The 17434-nt window shown below is 39.9% G+C and overlaps 1 protein-coding gene across 1 annotated transcript in view; it reads left to right on the plus strand.

The window, feature by feature from the left end:
* Positions 1-3802: 3802 nt before the first annotated feature.
* Positions 3803-17434, plus strand: part of GCH1 (GTP cyclohydrolase 1) — a 34845-nt gene continuing 21213 nt past the window's right edge. The window contains exon 1 of the mRNA XM_015828042.1: positions 3803-4154. Within this exon, the coding sequence (XP_015683528.1) occupies positions 3803-4154 (352 nt within the window). The remainder of the gene's footprint in view (positions 4155-17434) is intronic.

The following is a 17434-nucleotide window of genomic DNA, read 5'->3' on the forward strand; positions in this document are numbered from 1 at the left end:
TCTAGCCCAACCCCCTGCTCAGGCAGGAAACCCTATACCATTTCGGACAAATGGCTGTCCAGTCTCTTCTTAAAAACTTCCAGTGTTGGAGCATTCACCGCTTCTGGAGGCAGGTTGTTCCACTGGTTAATTGTTCTCGCTGTCAGGAAGTTTCTCCTTAGTTTTAGATTGCTTCTCTCCTTGATTAGTTTCCACCCGTTGATTCTTGTCCTGCCTCCAGGTGCTTTGGAAAATAGCTTGACTCCCTCTTCTTTATGGCAGCCTTTGATCATAGAAGTAAGTTAGCATCATCTTGAATATTGCCCACTCATTGTCTTATGCTCGCTATGAATTTTTGTTCTTTTTAAAACTATGTAAACTGATGATTATCATTTCTAATGGATACGGTGATTATAATAGCAATAGCAATAGCACTTATACACCACTTCACATTGCTTTACAGCCCTCTCTAAGCAGTTTTCAGAGTCAGCATACTGCCCCCAACAATCTGGGTCCTCATTTTACTGACTTTGGAAGGATGGAAGTCTGAGTCAAACTTGAGCGGGTGAGATTCAAACTGCAGGCAGCCGGCAGTCAGCAGAAGTAGCCTGCAGTACTGCATTCTAGCCACTGCGCCACCAGGGCTAATTCTCATAATGTGATCAGACATGATGGACAAAGAGAAGAACTAGAGGTGTCATGATATGTGACATATTTGAGAGGCCATCCTAAAGAGGGGGACAAAGCACTTGAGGTCAAGACAAGAAGTAACAGACTGAAATTATCAAAGAGAAATCCAACCAAAAATTAAGAAGAAATTTCCTTATCAGTGAGAACAATTAATCAGTGGAATGGCTTGCCTTGTGGGTGCTCAAACACTGGAGGATTTTAAGAAGAAATTGTCCGAAATAGTATAGGGCAGGGGTAGGCAACCTTGGCTCTTTTATGACTCGTGGACTTCAACTCCCAGAATTCCTGAACCAGCTATTCTGGGAGTTGAAGTCCACGAGTCATAAAAGAGCCAAGGTTGCCTACCCCTGGTAAAGGGTCTCCAGCAGGGGGTCAGAGTAGAAGATGTCCAAGGTCCCCTCCAACTCTGTTATTCTGTGTGCAAAAAACTAAGCCATCGCAGAAGAAATAAAGACCTTTAAGTTCCATCAAAATAGAAGTGACCAGGTGTCAAGTGAGGGTCTTGTGAGTGGTCTTGTGATGGGTCAAGTGTGAGTGTGTCAAGTGAGGGTCTTGTGATGGGTCAGATGTGGGTCATCAATTACAGTACACCTGAGTTACAGATATTCACCACTATTGCAGATTAGGATTTATTAGGATTTGCTTGGCTTATAATTTATGAACTTTAATGTGAGATAGTTAATAAGAAGTCATTACATTTCCATTCAGGCTAAGTGTCTAGTCAGATGGTCCTTGATGTATGACCATATTTTAAGCCCACAATTTTATGAGAGTTGTAAAGTGTGTTATCAGGTGACCATGTTGATTTTACAACCTTTTTTGCAGCTGTCGTTAAGCAAATGAAACTGGAAGCAAATGCCAGTTTCCAGCAAAAATGTCATAAATTACACTGCACATGACTGCAAATTACACTGCAAATGCAGGGTAAATTACACTGCAAATGCAGGGTAAATGCCAAGCACCCAAAATGCACGTGATCACGGAGGGGAGAAAGGACATCAGAACTTTGAATCCAGGTTGTAAATCCATTTAGGGGGAGTCTGTTGTAACTTCAAATGGCCACTAAGCAACCAGTCAAGGAATACTTGCATTCTCACAGGATGAAATTTGGGTGCCTGAATCATCAGGAAAGAGTATGTGATAAAAGTAGAATAGTAATTGACACACTCTCCTCAGCCGAAAGAATTTTTTTTTCAAAAAAATAAATACGTAAGTAAACAACTGGTGCTATTTTACAAATAAAAGAATTGTTTTTAGTATGTTCATTGTTCTAATATAGGTAAATAAGTTTATCTCAGTACACATTACACATGCATTTCTTTCTATCTGTAACCAGACTGGAGGAACAGAAAGTGTAAGGGCAACTTTTTACAAGGAGATTGCAATTAAATGGCAATTTCCAGGTTAAGGTTTGGCTAAAGCACTTTAAAAAAAAATGCTATGCCCCCACTCAATCTTGACTCCTGACAACTGCCTGGACAAATCCCTGCAGATTTTGAAAGTAGTTTCAATCAATCAATCAATCAATCAATCAATCAACCAACCAACCAACCAACCAACCAACCAACCAACCAACCAACCAACCAACCAACCAACCAACCAACCAACCAACCAACCAACCAACCAACCAATCAATTCTTGTTACAGACCACATTTGAAGTAGTTTACCATTGCTTTCTTCTTCCTAAGATGCTGGGGGGGGGGGGAGAGAGACTGCCCAAAGTCACTCAGCTGGTTTTGTGTCTAGGGCAGGATTAGAATTCATGATCTCATGGTTTTTAATGCTTTAGCCACCACACCAAAGTGACCTTCGTTGGTTAGACTTCTGCTTAGTACCTATTTTATAAATGTTTAAATTGTAAGTCAGTTCTATAATCGCCACTGAAACATTTTCAAGAAGCTTTTAGTATAACGTGGTATAAAATCGAGCTAAATAGTAATGACATGATGTTTCTCAGTGACTCTTTGTCAACCTGGAGAACAATTGAGGGTTCTGTGAAGTTCTTTTCTCTTGTAACTTATGTAAAAATTATGTATATACTGAGGGATGCTCATTCAATCTACACTTGGCTCCAAACTTGAGAAGAGAGCAGCTAAGGTATTAAAAACAGGATTAACGGTCAGAAGGGTCCAAAATGAATAAATGGAATGATAAATGTAATGTTTTGCAATGTACATTATAGGTGTGCAATGAGTGACATCTGAATTTACAGCCACATAGGAGAAAAACGATGGACAGGATGAAGGAAAATCCTCAAGCGTCCTGGGGCAGAAGCCAGAAGAGCAAAGTCCAAATTTTGCCAGTGTATGAGGTGGCATAACTAATGCTTCCGTTTACCCATTCCGCTAAACTACAAACACAAAGTGGCTTAGGCCAGTGTTGTAACATAACAACACGGTCCCAAGGTTTGAGTAATCATTTAAGTACTTTCCCAGAAGGAAAGTGCTCGGTGGTCATGCTTTCCTATAACTCAGCCAATCTAAAGCAGCTCCTCCGCCGGCCGCGGCTGAGAACGGGGCGTCTCCTTCTCCCGGCCACCGGCGACCTCTCGCAACAGGAGAAGCGCTCGCCAAGCTTACGCGGCCTGCGGCTTCCGGCGCTCGGGCCTCTGAGAGGCTGCCGGGCGGGGTGACGCACGGGCAGAAGTGCCCAATGAAAGAGGCGCGCCGTGCCCGGGACCGAAACCGGGCGATGTATAAAGTGGGGCGCGCCGCTTGGAAAGAAGGAGCGAGAGGGTGGAGCGCATTGCGAGGGTCTCTGTGGGGCGGCGACGGCGGCCTTTTTCTTTTCCTGCTTGTCGGGGTGGGGGAAGCCTTTTGGCCGGGCACCACGCGGCAGACACGGAGGTCGGCCGGTGATTTTTAGAGGCGATTTCTTTAGTTATCAGTTCTCACTTCGGCCGCGGGACCCCGTGAGAGGAGCCAGACGTTTCCTTTGGCTCCAGGCTGGGCGCACGAGCTGTCAGGAAACGCCTCTCGCCCCTCCCTATTGCCGGTATAGTTTCTTGGGGAGTGGGTGAGCCCACTTTCAACTTCTAGCGGGGTCCGCATCTAGTCTCTGCTCCCTTTCCAGCGTGCCCAGGAGTCTCTGAGGAGCACCGGCTCTCCAGGGCTGGGCGCCGTCCTGGACCAAATGGAGAAAAGGAAGCCGCGGGCCGCGGTGGAGCAGTCCCTGCGAACCGCCAGCTGCAATGGGTACGCGCTGGCAGAGAAGCCGCCGCCCCTTCAGCGGAGTCGCTCGGGAGAAGCGCCGTCCCGTAGCTGGAAGACCGCGGCTGGCGGGCATCCCTTAGAGAGCTGGAAGGAAGAGCGGACCCGCAGCGAAGAGGACAACGAAATGAACTTGCCCGGCCTGGCCGCCGCTTACACCACCATCCTGAGTGCCTTGGGCGAGGACCCGCAGCGCCAGGGGCTGCTCAAGACGCCCTGGAGGGCGGCCACGGCCATGCAGTACTTCACCAAAGGCTATCAGGAGACCATTACAGGTGGGGTCCGGGCGGGGGGGGGGGGCGCGCGCGCGCGACCCGTGGCTTTTTAAGGCTCGTAAAGCATTGAAATGGGGAATCTTCACAACAATCCTGTGGGGTAGACCAGTTATTACAGATTATCCAGGAGGAGCTGGTATAACAGTAGGGCTCAAGTGAATGATCACAGTTTCTGGAGCCCTGCTTACATTTAAGGTATACATAGTGTTAAGAAGTTTAACGGCTTTCCTTGTAAGGCAGGTAGTGCCTACAGTTTGTCTGTTGGAGATAACGGATGAGAGAGAAGTGAGAATCAAAGTCTCGAGTACACAAAGGCTTGTTGGAGGCTGGTGCACCCAGCTTCCTTCCATTGAAATCCACATGACTTAAAAGATTTTTTTTTCCTTTCAATCTAGCTCGGGGTAGTCAACCTTGGCTCTTTTATGACTCGTGGACTTCAACTCCCAGAATTCCTGAGCCAGCACAGCTGGCTCAGGAATTCTGGGAGTTGAAGTCCACGAGTCATAAAAGAGCCAAGGTTGACTACCCCTGATCTAGATGGCCTGTTAACTTTTTTGTAGTCTTTTACAAAGCTGAAAGAGGTGGGGCCATGCCACCAGGATGCTTTCACCCAATTGCTTCATAAATAATAGTTAAAGGTGCTGGATTAGGAGCAGGCAGACAAGTTAGAGTTCTCATCCTCTGGTAGGCAGAGAAGCCAGCTGAGTGATTTTGGGCTGGTTGTTTGCTCTGAGCCCGAGACTGGAAAGTTAAGAAATATTGGGACTTACGCATAGCAAATCCCTTCTGAAAATCTTGCCAAGAAAATTGCATGGATCTGCCCATGTGGGTCACTAGGTGTTGATATCCACTCTCGCCAACAACAAGGGCTGGAGTTGTACCAGCAGGATCCTCTCCTTCAGTTGCATCGTAAGTAATAAGACTGCCCTGCTTTTTCATAATCCTGACCAATACAGCAGTACTGAAGGCCTGGGTGGCATCTTGCCCTAGGGCCTAGTCCAAAGTATGGTTTGCTTGTTTATGGCTTAGTACTGAATGATCTTGGTCCCTGTGATTTGCAAATCATTGTTCAGGGGTTAGCATGTTGCACAGGAGGAAGGAATATTATGTATGTTTGCCACCTTGAGTTACTTTTGAAGTAATAAAGGTAGGATAAAAATCTGATAAATAAACTATGCTTTGCCAAATAAACATTAAGCATGATTAAACAAAACATGGCTTACTGCCTAATACGAACATAGCCAAAACATTCATAATACTGGATACTTTACAAAAATAGCATTAATGCTTTCAAATATACTGAGATGATGGAAGTCATACTCCAGTACAAAAGGAGGAATATCAATTGTAGAATATCAATTTATTACTATCTTTAATCACTCTGTAATTATTTCCTTTTCTCTCACATGATTTAGATTTAAACTTAGGTCTAGATTTAGATCCTGTCTTTCCTGCAGGAATGGACAATGTCTGATGTATTCCTATTTTTTTCTCCACAACAGCAACCTGATGAAGTAGGTTGGGCCAATTCTTTCTCAGCTCAGCCAGTCAGTGAGTTTCCATGACTGAGGGTCAACCTGAATCTCCATCACTTTGGCCATAGGCCACTAGCTTAATCACTCCACCACACTGCCTCCTCAAGAATGAAACAAAAGTCCTCCTAGCTTAGCAAATATGCCTTTACATATTTAGTGAACAAACACTAAAACTCTTTTTCTATGTGACTGGAGGCAAGAAATTTATGTTCTGAGCTAAAATTTCCATCAATCTAATGGTTACAATATATCCAGACCCTAGAAAAGAGAATCTACCTGTCATCTATTCTAGTTTTTCTCAGCTTTGGCAACTTTATGATTTGTAGTCTTCAACTCCCAGAATTCCCCAGCCAGCATTTTGTTTTATCCTATTAGGTTGACAAGATTGGGATCCCTCTCCTGTAACCAACAGTTTTGAGGCAGAAACTCTAAAAGGAAATTTCTCAACATGCTACTATAACTTTCACCACTGATTAATTGCAGTGCATAGTGATATGAAGAGCTGGAAAATCACGAAGTCAAAGACTTTTTCCCTGGCTTTGTTATCTCTGTCTCGGTCATTTTCACAATCCTTGTGGGAGAGTTGGGACATAGCATTAACTCTACATAAAAGATTGCAGTTGATGTATCCATTTCAGGATTGACTGTCCTAGATCAAATATGGACTTTGTGCTGCTGATTTTTTTTGGGGGGGGGATGTGGTGTTTTTCCATATAAAAGAATGACTGAGTATTTTTTTAATACTCCCATGTAATTAGCACATCAACAAAATGAGAATGAGGTGGCCAGTTTCTGTCCAGCAATTCATGTGATCAGAAGCTGTTGAAGACATAAAAATGAGCAAGATGTTTCTGCAATATTATGGAGCTTTACCAGGTTGAAATCATTTAGATGAAACTTTCCCTGTTGTATCTTTATGTAGCAGACGTCTTGCAATTGTTTTGTAGGAACAATGTGAAGATAGATTTTCCCATTCTGCAGTCCAGGCTCATTGGACTTAACAGCCTCCATCACATTCAATCATTGAGATTTGGTTCACAGGAATTGTGGGAGTTGCAGTTCAACAGGCCTGAAGGATGGTTTCATTCCAACTTACCTACATTTTCTTTAAAGTTCATATGCAGTAGCTGGTACAGTAGTGTGTCTTATGTAGCACTGCATTGTTATGTAGCATTTAGGAGGAGTAAGTTTTGATTCAAGCACTATAACAACAATATGAAGATAAATATGGGAATCTATTGGAGTGGGTGGCCATCATAAATTTAATAAATCCTGAGACAAAATAAAGTGACTATGGGCATCACTTCCTTACAGCCAATATCCCTATGTGATACTTTCATGTGTGTTTAATAAACTCCTGTCATCCCAGCCAGAATAAAGAAAATAGGAATTATAATCTATCTGGTGGGTTCCAAGTTGGAAAAGGTTTGTTAAAGTCAGGAAAATTTTAGGAAGCCAAATGAAAATGATCTTAATTGCAATATTCTTTTTTTTATTATGCAGTTTTCTGAACTTTATGAGGTGGCGGGCAGGGAATCATGCTGATATCATATTCCATTTGTAATTTTTCTATATAATTGTGTCTTCTTTTTCCTTACTGAAAAAGAATGTAGTTAAGGAGGCAAAAGTGGAAAGCCTGTGAAATACCAGGTAGCAATATCATATTTGGGCTGAAAATACCCGAATGACATCTAGATGACAATAAAGAGTTAGTCTTCTGGATCTCTTTGCCTCTAAATAATGATTATAAAGAACAGGTTTAGTAGCCCTAACATCAGTTGCCAACTCTCTAGAAAGAGCCTATTTTGTTCAGAATTGTGTTTCTCTGGTGTTAAGTGAACAATGGGTTAATGTTTTCTACACAAAAAGCCAATATGAACATATCCCAACTATGCCAATGACTCATGAGATCTTGCTAACTGGTTACTTATGTACCATCAAATTATCAACCACATAGATAAGACCTGACTTCCATGATTCCACAAGACAAATAGTGGAGGAAGGGCTAAAGATATAGGGAACTTCTTTAAACATTCAGACTATTAGCAGATGTTTTGTAAAAATAACCAGTTGTGAACCCTACTTTTCAAGGTTTTATGGTGCTTACCAAGCTGTACTTGTTCAGGCTGACTCAAGGACACAAATGCTGATGTATGGTCAATCCAACACACGTGAATGTTTCCTAAAATTGGAAGGGGAACGTAAACTCTTGTTCTGATCAGATCTGTTCCAGCACAGTGGACAGGGGCAGCTCTCACCCTGAAGAGAAAAGGCTGATGCCCCTGAAGCAGGGAAGGAAGCAAGACTTTCAATGATGCACCATTGTGATCAAGTCTATACATCTTACAGCTTATCATCCTCTTTTTCTTTTTTCTTCCACCTTTCCCACCATTATGGACTTCTCAGTGTAGCTAATTTTTCACTCAATGTGTTCAAAATATGATTGTTTGAGCCTGGCCATTTGTGTACCAAGTGAGAACTCTAGATTGATTTTTGTTGTTGTTGTTGTTGGCTATCATGGTCTTCTCCAAGAGTCTTCTCCAACACCAAGGCTCAGACACGACAGTACTCTATCCCTTTTCTTCAAAGTCTAACTTATTTGATGTGTCTCTCTGCCAATTTACTGTGCTTCTCTGAAGGGAAGATGACCCTGCATTTATTAAATCCCCCCCAAAAAATTGAACAAAATACAATTTGAACAAAAAAAAAAGTGCAATATATTGCTTCCCTACCCTGTCACCTAACCCAGTTCTAACAAATTAATCCTGGGGAATCTTTTTCATCCCCAAATGTCCATGTATGTATTTTTTAAAAAAATCTTATAATATTCAGAAAAAAAGAAATATAACAAAATTGCTAGATCTAAGGGGAAAAAGAAATAATTAAATTATATTCACACTACCAATAGCACTTAGACTTATATACCACTTCACAGTGCTTTACAGCCCTCTCTAAGTGGTTTACAGCATACTACAAAACTATGAATGAAACCTAACCAATAAGAAATACATTAATCAACCATATTGAAGAGTATTAGTCAGACTTTTTCTTGCATTGATATGAAACAAGTAAGGAAAGTAAGCAAATCTTATCAATGCATGATTTAACTTTGGGTTCAAGGTAAAGCCATTTTTTTGAGTGATAGTCCATATACAATAAATCCAGAGTTCTTTATACATCATTAAATTTCACATTTTTCATATATATTTCAGCAGGACATTAACATCTTTCAACATTATTTCTTTTTCCAATTTCATATTAACTTATTTGCATGTATTACTCCAAAATAGGGCAACCATTTCCAAAACATGTATCAATGTCTCCTCCACCATTTACATTTCCAACATACTAAAGTTGTCAGCCAGTCTTTAAACATCCTTTGAGGTGTTCAATATAATTTTAAAAACCCAATATTTTGTTGGGTTAAATGCATTTTAAAGACCAGAGACACATATTTAACATTTTTAAAAAACCTTAAGACGTTGTTTTGCTAAAATAGGATATTCTAGTTCTTTGCATACTTAGAATGTATTGCATACAAATCATATAGTCAAAATATATTTGAACTGTATACATATAATCATTCCGTTATTTTAGGAATAATGTGACACGTACTTGAATTTTATATATGTATGTGTGTGTGCTATGTGTATGTATTTCTCTCTTCCCCCAAAAAATGATAGGCCAGGACAACAAAAAGGATTTGAACTGAATTAATACAGTAATAATTGTTTCAAAATAATTACCTGTATAATAAAGTGTCTCATTTATACAAGTAATTGAGCTCCTCTCTGCTAATACACCAATCATTTTTTTAAAAACACAGACACAGACACACAAAAAATTTCCATTGAGGAAAATGTTAGGAAGGAGGTAGGATATGGGGAAAGACTGAGTAGAATGTTCTCTGGGAAGAGAAGATAAAGTATATAATGAACCTGGATGGAGATGAGGTTTAGGGAAGAGACAGCTGGACAGAGTCTGCTGGCTGAGTTCACAGAACACGCTACACAAGTTAATATTTGGTTTCCCTAACATACTGAACAATAAGTTCACATTAGCTGAGTCTAGTTGTGTGAATCTAGCAGCCAAACAGCTTCTTCCTCATAGACTATTTCACTCCCAGTCTGTATCAAGTTTATTAACTTATCTTGTAGTGTTATTGCAATATTATAACTGGCTATCAAGGGAAATACGCTGAACACTGAAAAGCACTATACAATGGTTAAGCTTTATTAACTCCAAATCTTTTCTGAACGTGTAAAATGTTATCAACCTCACTACAAGCCTTTGTGCTATCCTTTCACATAACTCCATCACTTGGAATACTAAACACACTTGGAATACTGCATCCAGTTTTGGTCCCCACGATGTAAAAAAGATGCTGAGACTCTAGAAAGAGTATAGAGAAGAGCAACAAGGATGATTAGGGGACTGGAGGCTAAAACATATAAGGAACGGTTGCAGGAATTGGGTATGTCTAGTTTAATGAAGAGAAGGACGAGAGGGGACATGATAGCAGTGTTCCAATATCTCAGGGGTTGCCACAAAGAAGAGGGAGTCAAGCTATTCTCCAAGGCGCCTGAAGGCAGGACGAGAAGCAACGGGTAGAAACTGATCAAGGAGAGAAGCAACTTAGAACTAAGGAGAAACTTCCTGACAGTTAGAACAATTAATCAGTGGAACAACCTGCCTCCAGAAGCGGTGAATGCTCCAACACTGGAAGTTTTTAAGCAGAGACTGGACAGCCATTTGTCTGAAATGGTGTAGGGTTCCTGCCTGAGCAGGGGGTTGGACTCGATGACCTCCAAGGTCCCTTCCAACTTTCTTCTTCTTCTTCTTCTTCTTCTTCTTCTTCTTCTTCTTCTTCTTCTTCTTCTTCTTCTTCTTCTTCTTCTTCTTCTTCTTCTTCTTCTTCTTCTTCTTCTTCTTCTTCTTCTTCTTCTTCTTCTTCTTCTTCTTCTTCTTCTTCTTCTTCTTCTTCTTCTTCTTCTTTTTCTTTTTCTTCTTCTTCTTCTTCTTCTNTCCTCCTCCTCCTCCTCCTCCTCCTCCTCCTTCTTCTTCTTCTTCTTCTTCCCTGAGCCCAATATCTATTTCTGAAGAGTTGATTTTTAAATCCAAAGTGGGCCTGCCCTTGTAGCAGCCCAAGAGTGCAAAAGGGGTCATGTTTGTCCTTGAAACTCAAGAGGAGAGCAAGAGAGAGAGATAAATTTGCAAGGCTTTTCCATCTTCAGATGGCAAATTCAGAGAAGTGGAGGCTGAGGTTTACTGGCTTACCATGCTCTAGAAAATGGTGAAACCATCACCAGAGTCAGCCAAGGATCCTTTTCTTTTAAGTTTTTTTAAATGTTCATGCTAAGAGTTGGATTATTATATCAAATTGGAATTCTATAAAGCAATTTTCTCCCATGAGCATCCAACTAATCTCTTAAAATGGGGATTTTTCAAAGCTCTGCCTAGCTCCATTGAGCTGTTGTCTCTTCCGAAAAATTACTAGTGACCTATTAAGCTGAGCAACTCTGCCTCGCCTTCCACTCAGTCATGGATAAGTCACTGATCTTTGCCACCTGTATCTCCTACTTTCAGGACTTTCTAAAGCAGGGGTTCTCAACCTTGGCAACTTTAAGACTTGTGGACTTCAACTCCCAGAATTCCTCAGCCAGCAAAGCTGGCTGAGGAATTCTGGGAGTTTAAGTCCACAAGTCTTAAAGTTGCCAAGGTTGAGAACCCCTGTTCTAAAGCATCTACCGGCTACAGTCATTGTATGGGTGGCAGGCTGTTTTCAGTACAGTATGTTGGTTTATAAAGTTTGCAAGGCTGCCATTGTCTCTTGTTTAATGGCTGTTTTTGTGCCAAATGTTTTGCATAGTTTTAAAATAGCTTGATCTGAATCCATTTTAAAAGTGGCAAAATTAGGCTAAGGTTCCCCCCCCCCCGCAGTTTCAGTCTGAATTTTCCTTGGTAACATAGTATGTGTTAAATTATACCTTTTTTTTTTCATTGCTGTTGGTGATGAAATTACTAGATATTTTCCAAACAATTGATTCCACTTGGGCGAGAAGAGACAATATGTGTTTGCAGACCTTGTTAGTGTTGGAAAATTACTGTGGGTAATTTCCGATTTGGTTTCCACCCAGCACACTCCCAGTCATACTCTGTATCCGGATCAGAGCAAACAAGCAGAGCCATTCCTTTCAGTTAGCAAAAATATTGGTTGGTTTGTAGTTCTTAAACAGCAATAAACATTTTAAAAAGCCCCAGTTAACTGGCAAAATGGGATGAAGGGCAGGGAAAGGCAGAGAGACTGAAAGACATGAACAATGGACAATAATTTACATTTTTACCTCTACCAAAATGCACAAAACTTTCTAAATCAGAAAGACTGTGTAATTAGCAGGAACAACTCAAAGGGAGTAGCTTTTAGTTATTCCGCCCTTAACCATTTTATGTACATAACAATAACACAATAGAGATGGAAAGATCCTTCTTCCATTCTGCATCATTAAGGATGGCAGGGATGTATCTGACAATTAGAGATTGTGATTAAAGAGCCAAATTTTGTGGTTCTTGTCTCTCTTAGAAATAATGTTTTCACAGGTGCTGCAACTTGGACCTGTTGTCACTTAAAACATTTTGTTTTATTTAGGTTGTTTCCATGTTTATTCTGCCATGTTTTCACCTTATTTTATCTGCCTTATGGGGCCTCTGATAAGTACTAATACATTTTTGCTCTTAATGCTTCCCTCTCCTACCAAATGTGGTGAAGTTGTAATGAAAGAGCAAAAAAGATGATTAGGGGACTGGAGGCTATAACATATAAGGAATGGTTGCTGGAATTGGGTCTGTCTAGTTTAATGAAGAGAAGGACAAGAGGTGACATGATTGCAGTGTTCCAATATCTCAGGGGTTGCCACAAAGAAGAGGGAATCAAGCTATTCTCCAAAGTACTTGAAGGCAAGACAAGAAGCAACGGATGGAAACTAAGCCATAATGTTTTTTGGGCATGCCCTACTATATGAACACAACTGCATTTTGTTAACTTGGAATCGCCTGTTGAGTGAAAACCCAACCAATTTGATTCTCTTTGGATGAATTCTGTGTCCCACAAGCCCTCTTTGGCATACTAAGTACATTTCTTACTTCTATAGTTTAAGCAGAGACAATCAAAAGGCATTATTAAGCAGTAAAGCCTTCTTACGAAAGTGTACCAATCTAATAGTGACAACAAAGCAGGTACAAGTGAATGGTTATTCCAGTTTTAACCCTAGGCCCTATGAACATAAGACAGAGAAATAAAGACTAGAGATATCAGGATATCAGACAAACTTTCCTCTGTTCTGCTCTAGTAAAGAAGCCATTTGGTAGATATGGATGATGTATCCAATGAAAGGAAAGAAAGAAATGAGCTGTTGTCAACTGCCCAGCAGTTGGTGCCTAAAGTGATCATCTTAGTCTGTTAATTGATGGGGCTGACTCCAACAGTCAAGAGTTTTGTGGCACTTTAAAGACTGGTAATTTTAGTTCCTGAGCATTGAAATAAATTTGGTAGCCTTTAATATGCTACAGGTCTCTCTGTTCTTTAAAAAGGTCATGATTCTGTTTATTCCAGGAATGAAGTAAATTCTCAGTTGCTCAGAGACCATTAAATATGTCTTCTATATTTTGTTGACCTGCCTTTTGAGTATCAAATCAACGGTGCTTTCTGAGAGGTTGCCCAAGTGACATTAAAGCCATGCAAACAGTTTCTATAGCAACAGGCTCCCTTATCTTTGACGCAGTCTGTGTTTCCCTTCATTTAGGTTTTATCTTTTCTTTCTTTCTTTCTTTCTTGCTGTGATTCTTGCTTTTATCCAGCATAACTTCCCTTGACTATGATTAATCATGTTCCACCATCAGCATCTTCTACACCTTTCAACTCAAAAGGACAGAAACCTGATATGATTTCTGGGTGTGGAGATTCCACATCCCTTTAATTATGGGTTAAAAGAGATTGTGCCCATACAAGATTTAAACTTGGATTTAAAAAAATCAGCCTAGAACTTGGGATTCTTAAAAAAGTTTTTTTGTGGCTTAGGAGCAATCCGTTGGCCTAGATGTGACACCTGTTTTGTCATATATGCAACGTCTTCTACTTGTCTATCAGACTTAGAGATATACATAAGTAAATCTCCTGTGAGTCAATTTGTGCCTACAGAGAAATAAAATTATAAATTTGAATTGTAAAATAAATTATAAATATAGCTTAACTGCAATTAAAGGCAAAAGACTAAATCTGTGATAATTTGGTCAATCATAAATTTATGTAAGATGAGCCCAATTTTCTTTAATGACAGTAGCAACAATATACAAAATGATCATCTTCCTAGACCAACATCTGTTCAGATCATATTGGTAGAAATGGCAAAAGAAAATTAAGTAATCATATAGAGACACAAACCTTGCTGACGGAAAGTCAGCTTGATTCTGCAAAATAAATCCTGCCCTGCCAATTTCCTATTATTATTTTTTTTGAGAATGTCAGCTGGCACCTGGATGGAGAAGATCCCATTGATCATATGGACTTGGGTTTTCTGGAAGATGTTCATTAAGTTCTTCCTCAAGGATCTTGAGTAAATATAATAGTTGTGGTATGAGAAACTTTTGTCTTTCTATGGATGGCACTCTGGTTAAAATAGAAAGCAATGCATACATGGGCAATTTTATGGGAAATATGAAGCAATTTGTCTGAAAGTTGTGTTTGGACCAGTGCTTTTTAATTTGTTCATACATGTTCTTGATTTAGGGATAAGCAGTAAGCTTGGAATTATTGTTCATAATATTAGGAAGGTGATGATGTAGTGTATAACAGCTGTGAAAGGGCCTTTTTGTGTTGAGGATTATTAGGAAAGGAATTGAAAATAAAAATGCCAACACTATAATGTCCCTTTACAAGTTTGAGAAGATGCATTTGGAGTGCTACCTACAGTTCTGTTCACCAGATTTGAAAAAGAATATGGAACAACTGAAGAAAAGCACCTCAAAGGATAGAAAGATTGAAACACCTTGTAAAAAAAAGGTGGAATGTTTGTAATTCTTTAGCTTAGAAAATGACAATGGAGAGAATTTTTTCTTCCTCCCTTAAATCAAAGGACCAGGGGTTCTTTGACGCTGATGGGAAGGTACCCTAAAGGAGACCAAACAAACCCATCTTATTACTGTGGAATTTATTACCAAAAGATGTGGAGATGGTTGCTAATTTGGAGGGCTTTGAAATGAGGGTGGATAAATTCTTGGAAGGCTGATTCATCTAGAGTTTTAATTCTTTGATTCAATGTTATCTTGAGGTTGGGGGCAGAATAATGGGGGAAAGATATGTCTCAGTCTCCTCCTTCAGCACACCAGAGGCATCTGCATGGCCATTGTGAAAAATAAATTGTTGGGACTGGTCTTGTCCTGGCCAGCAGTGTTATATTTTTATGTTGTTTATCCTCACAAAAACTACTATATGAGGTAGGCTGGAGAGAGAATGATTAGCCCAAAGATACCTAGAGAACTTTGCAGGTAAGTAGGGACTTGATGTGGATCTCCTTAGAACAAGCTCAACATGAATACCTTAACTACCTATGCCACACAGGGTCCTATATCATTTTTTGGGTGATTTGAAATGTTTTTACTGTTTTGTTTTTTACAATATAGATGAATATCAACTCTTTTTAAAATTTGGTATAGAGACTCATAGCAAAGGGTAATGGAACTGCTCTGCTGACTTCTACTCAGAAGTGTAAAGCTAATTGAATTCAGTGGGATTAATGCTCATGGAAGTGTGTTATAGTTGTAGCAGCTGTGATCCTAAATATCAGCCTTCCTCCTACCAAATGCTGCATAATCATCCAGCCAACATAGATAAGAAAACTGCCTGGATGTAGTCAACCAGGAGTCAAACCTGACTTAAGGGGGTATTTACTATTTAGGGACAAAATGTTTTATTATCTAAAGCCTATGAAACTTTTCCATGGTAGCCTCATTCTTGAAACAAAGCCTTTGGCATGCCTAATGTGCCCCTTGCATTGACAACTTTGTCTTTTCTTCATAGTTGAAAGAGGCATTTACAAAAACCTAGAAATGTGACATTACAGTGAGAATAAATAGGTGAATACAGATTGCATTATTCTGGGAAGCAAATCTAAAAATTAGTAGAGCTACTTGGTGGGTTGGGTGAGCTGATCGAAATAATTCCACCTTACATGTGCCATTGGAATAATAGATGCATATCCTAGACTAGATTTTTTTTTTAATCCCAAGAAACCAGATTATTGCTGGGTGGCATGCAACCCACGACTTGAATGGCGTCTCTCCTGAGATTAGTGGTTGCCTCACACCTTCTGTTGCCTGGGCTGAACTTAGGAGGGGAACTTGTTAATACACAGAGATTTTGGTGGAGGCAAATGAATTATGGGAAGGGAAGTGCTGAAAAGCCAACTGAGTCACAGCTGCTCTTCTGAGCCTTTTTGTTGGAACAATATTTTATTTTTCCTCTCCCCCCCCTTCCACATCCCCTATTTACATGCCTGGGTTCCTTAAGACCCTGCCAATGATGGACAGTACGTAACAAAACAGTAGTGTGCCTCTAAACTCCGGTTGTCAGGGATACCTACGTCTGTCTGGCAGCACACAGGAAATTAAAACCACCCCTGATAGCATATCTCGCCTGGCCTAAAGGGCAGTTCATTGGTATATGTGCCTGTGTTCATAACTGGAAGGGATGCATCTCAGCAGAAGCTAGAAAAGGGAAAGTGGCTGGCATGGATGTTGATTTTTTATTTTATTTTAGCTTTTTGGTCACCTGAAGATGAGAAGGGAGGTTTTCATGGCATCAAATCCCTTGTCTTTATTCAGATCAATTTTTGAAAATATCTAAAAGTGTGAAAAAAATATAACATGAGATTAAGTTACACTTTTATTTATAGTCTTCCTTTCTATTCCCTTTTCTTTTTTATCCCAACTGCCTTCCCATAATTCATTTGCCTCCACCAAAATCTCTGTGTATTAACAAGTTCTCCTCCTAAGTTCAGCCCAGGCAACAGAATGTATGAGGCAACCAGGAGAAATGCCGTTCAAGTCTTGGGTTACATGCAACCCAGCAATTATCTGGGTTCTTGGGATTAAAAAAAATATGATTACCATATTAACCAGTTTTCCAGGTTGCTGTTTGTATCAGTTTCCACAATAAACTTGTGAGATAGGTTATGATTGTTCACATTTTTAATAGAAGAGAATGGATACAGAGATATCTTTACATTACAGTCAACAGATTGCAAAGTTAAATTTAATGATCCATGTGTTAAGTCTGGGTTCACATACTAAGCCATTTAGTTATTAGTTTGGACCAAATGAATTTCATACGATCTCAGTCATTATAACTTAACCTGAAATTATGGTTAACCGTGGTTTTCTTTGCACGTGGTTTGACTAACTCCAGGGCCAGTTTGGCTACTATAAATTAAATCTAGACACTTTAGAATTTGAGAATAAAAGCAGCCAGTTCAAAGACTAAATCCTGCACCAGTTGGGAAAAATATTTCTGCTACAGAATTACTGATGCATAGGATATGTATCATCATAAGGTCTTGCTCTTAAAAACAAATATACCGGTAAATATAAAATGGCAAATTTATTTTATTAGATGCATACAGTGTTTTTTAAATGTTTCTATATACATATGACCTGAAATGTGACCTATTCTCCACACAAGTCTTGAAACTGGAT

Source organism: Protobothrops mucrosquamatus, unplaced genomic scaffold (assembly GCF_001527695.2).
Source record: "Protobothrops mucrosquamatus isolate PMUCROS unplaced genomic scaffold, P.Mucros_1.0 scaffold4175, whole genome shotgun sequence".
Lineage (NCBI taxonomy): Eukaryota > Metazoa > Chordata > Lepidosauria > Squamata > Viperidae > Protobothrops > Protobothrops mucrosquamatus.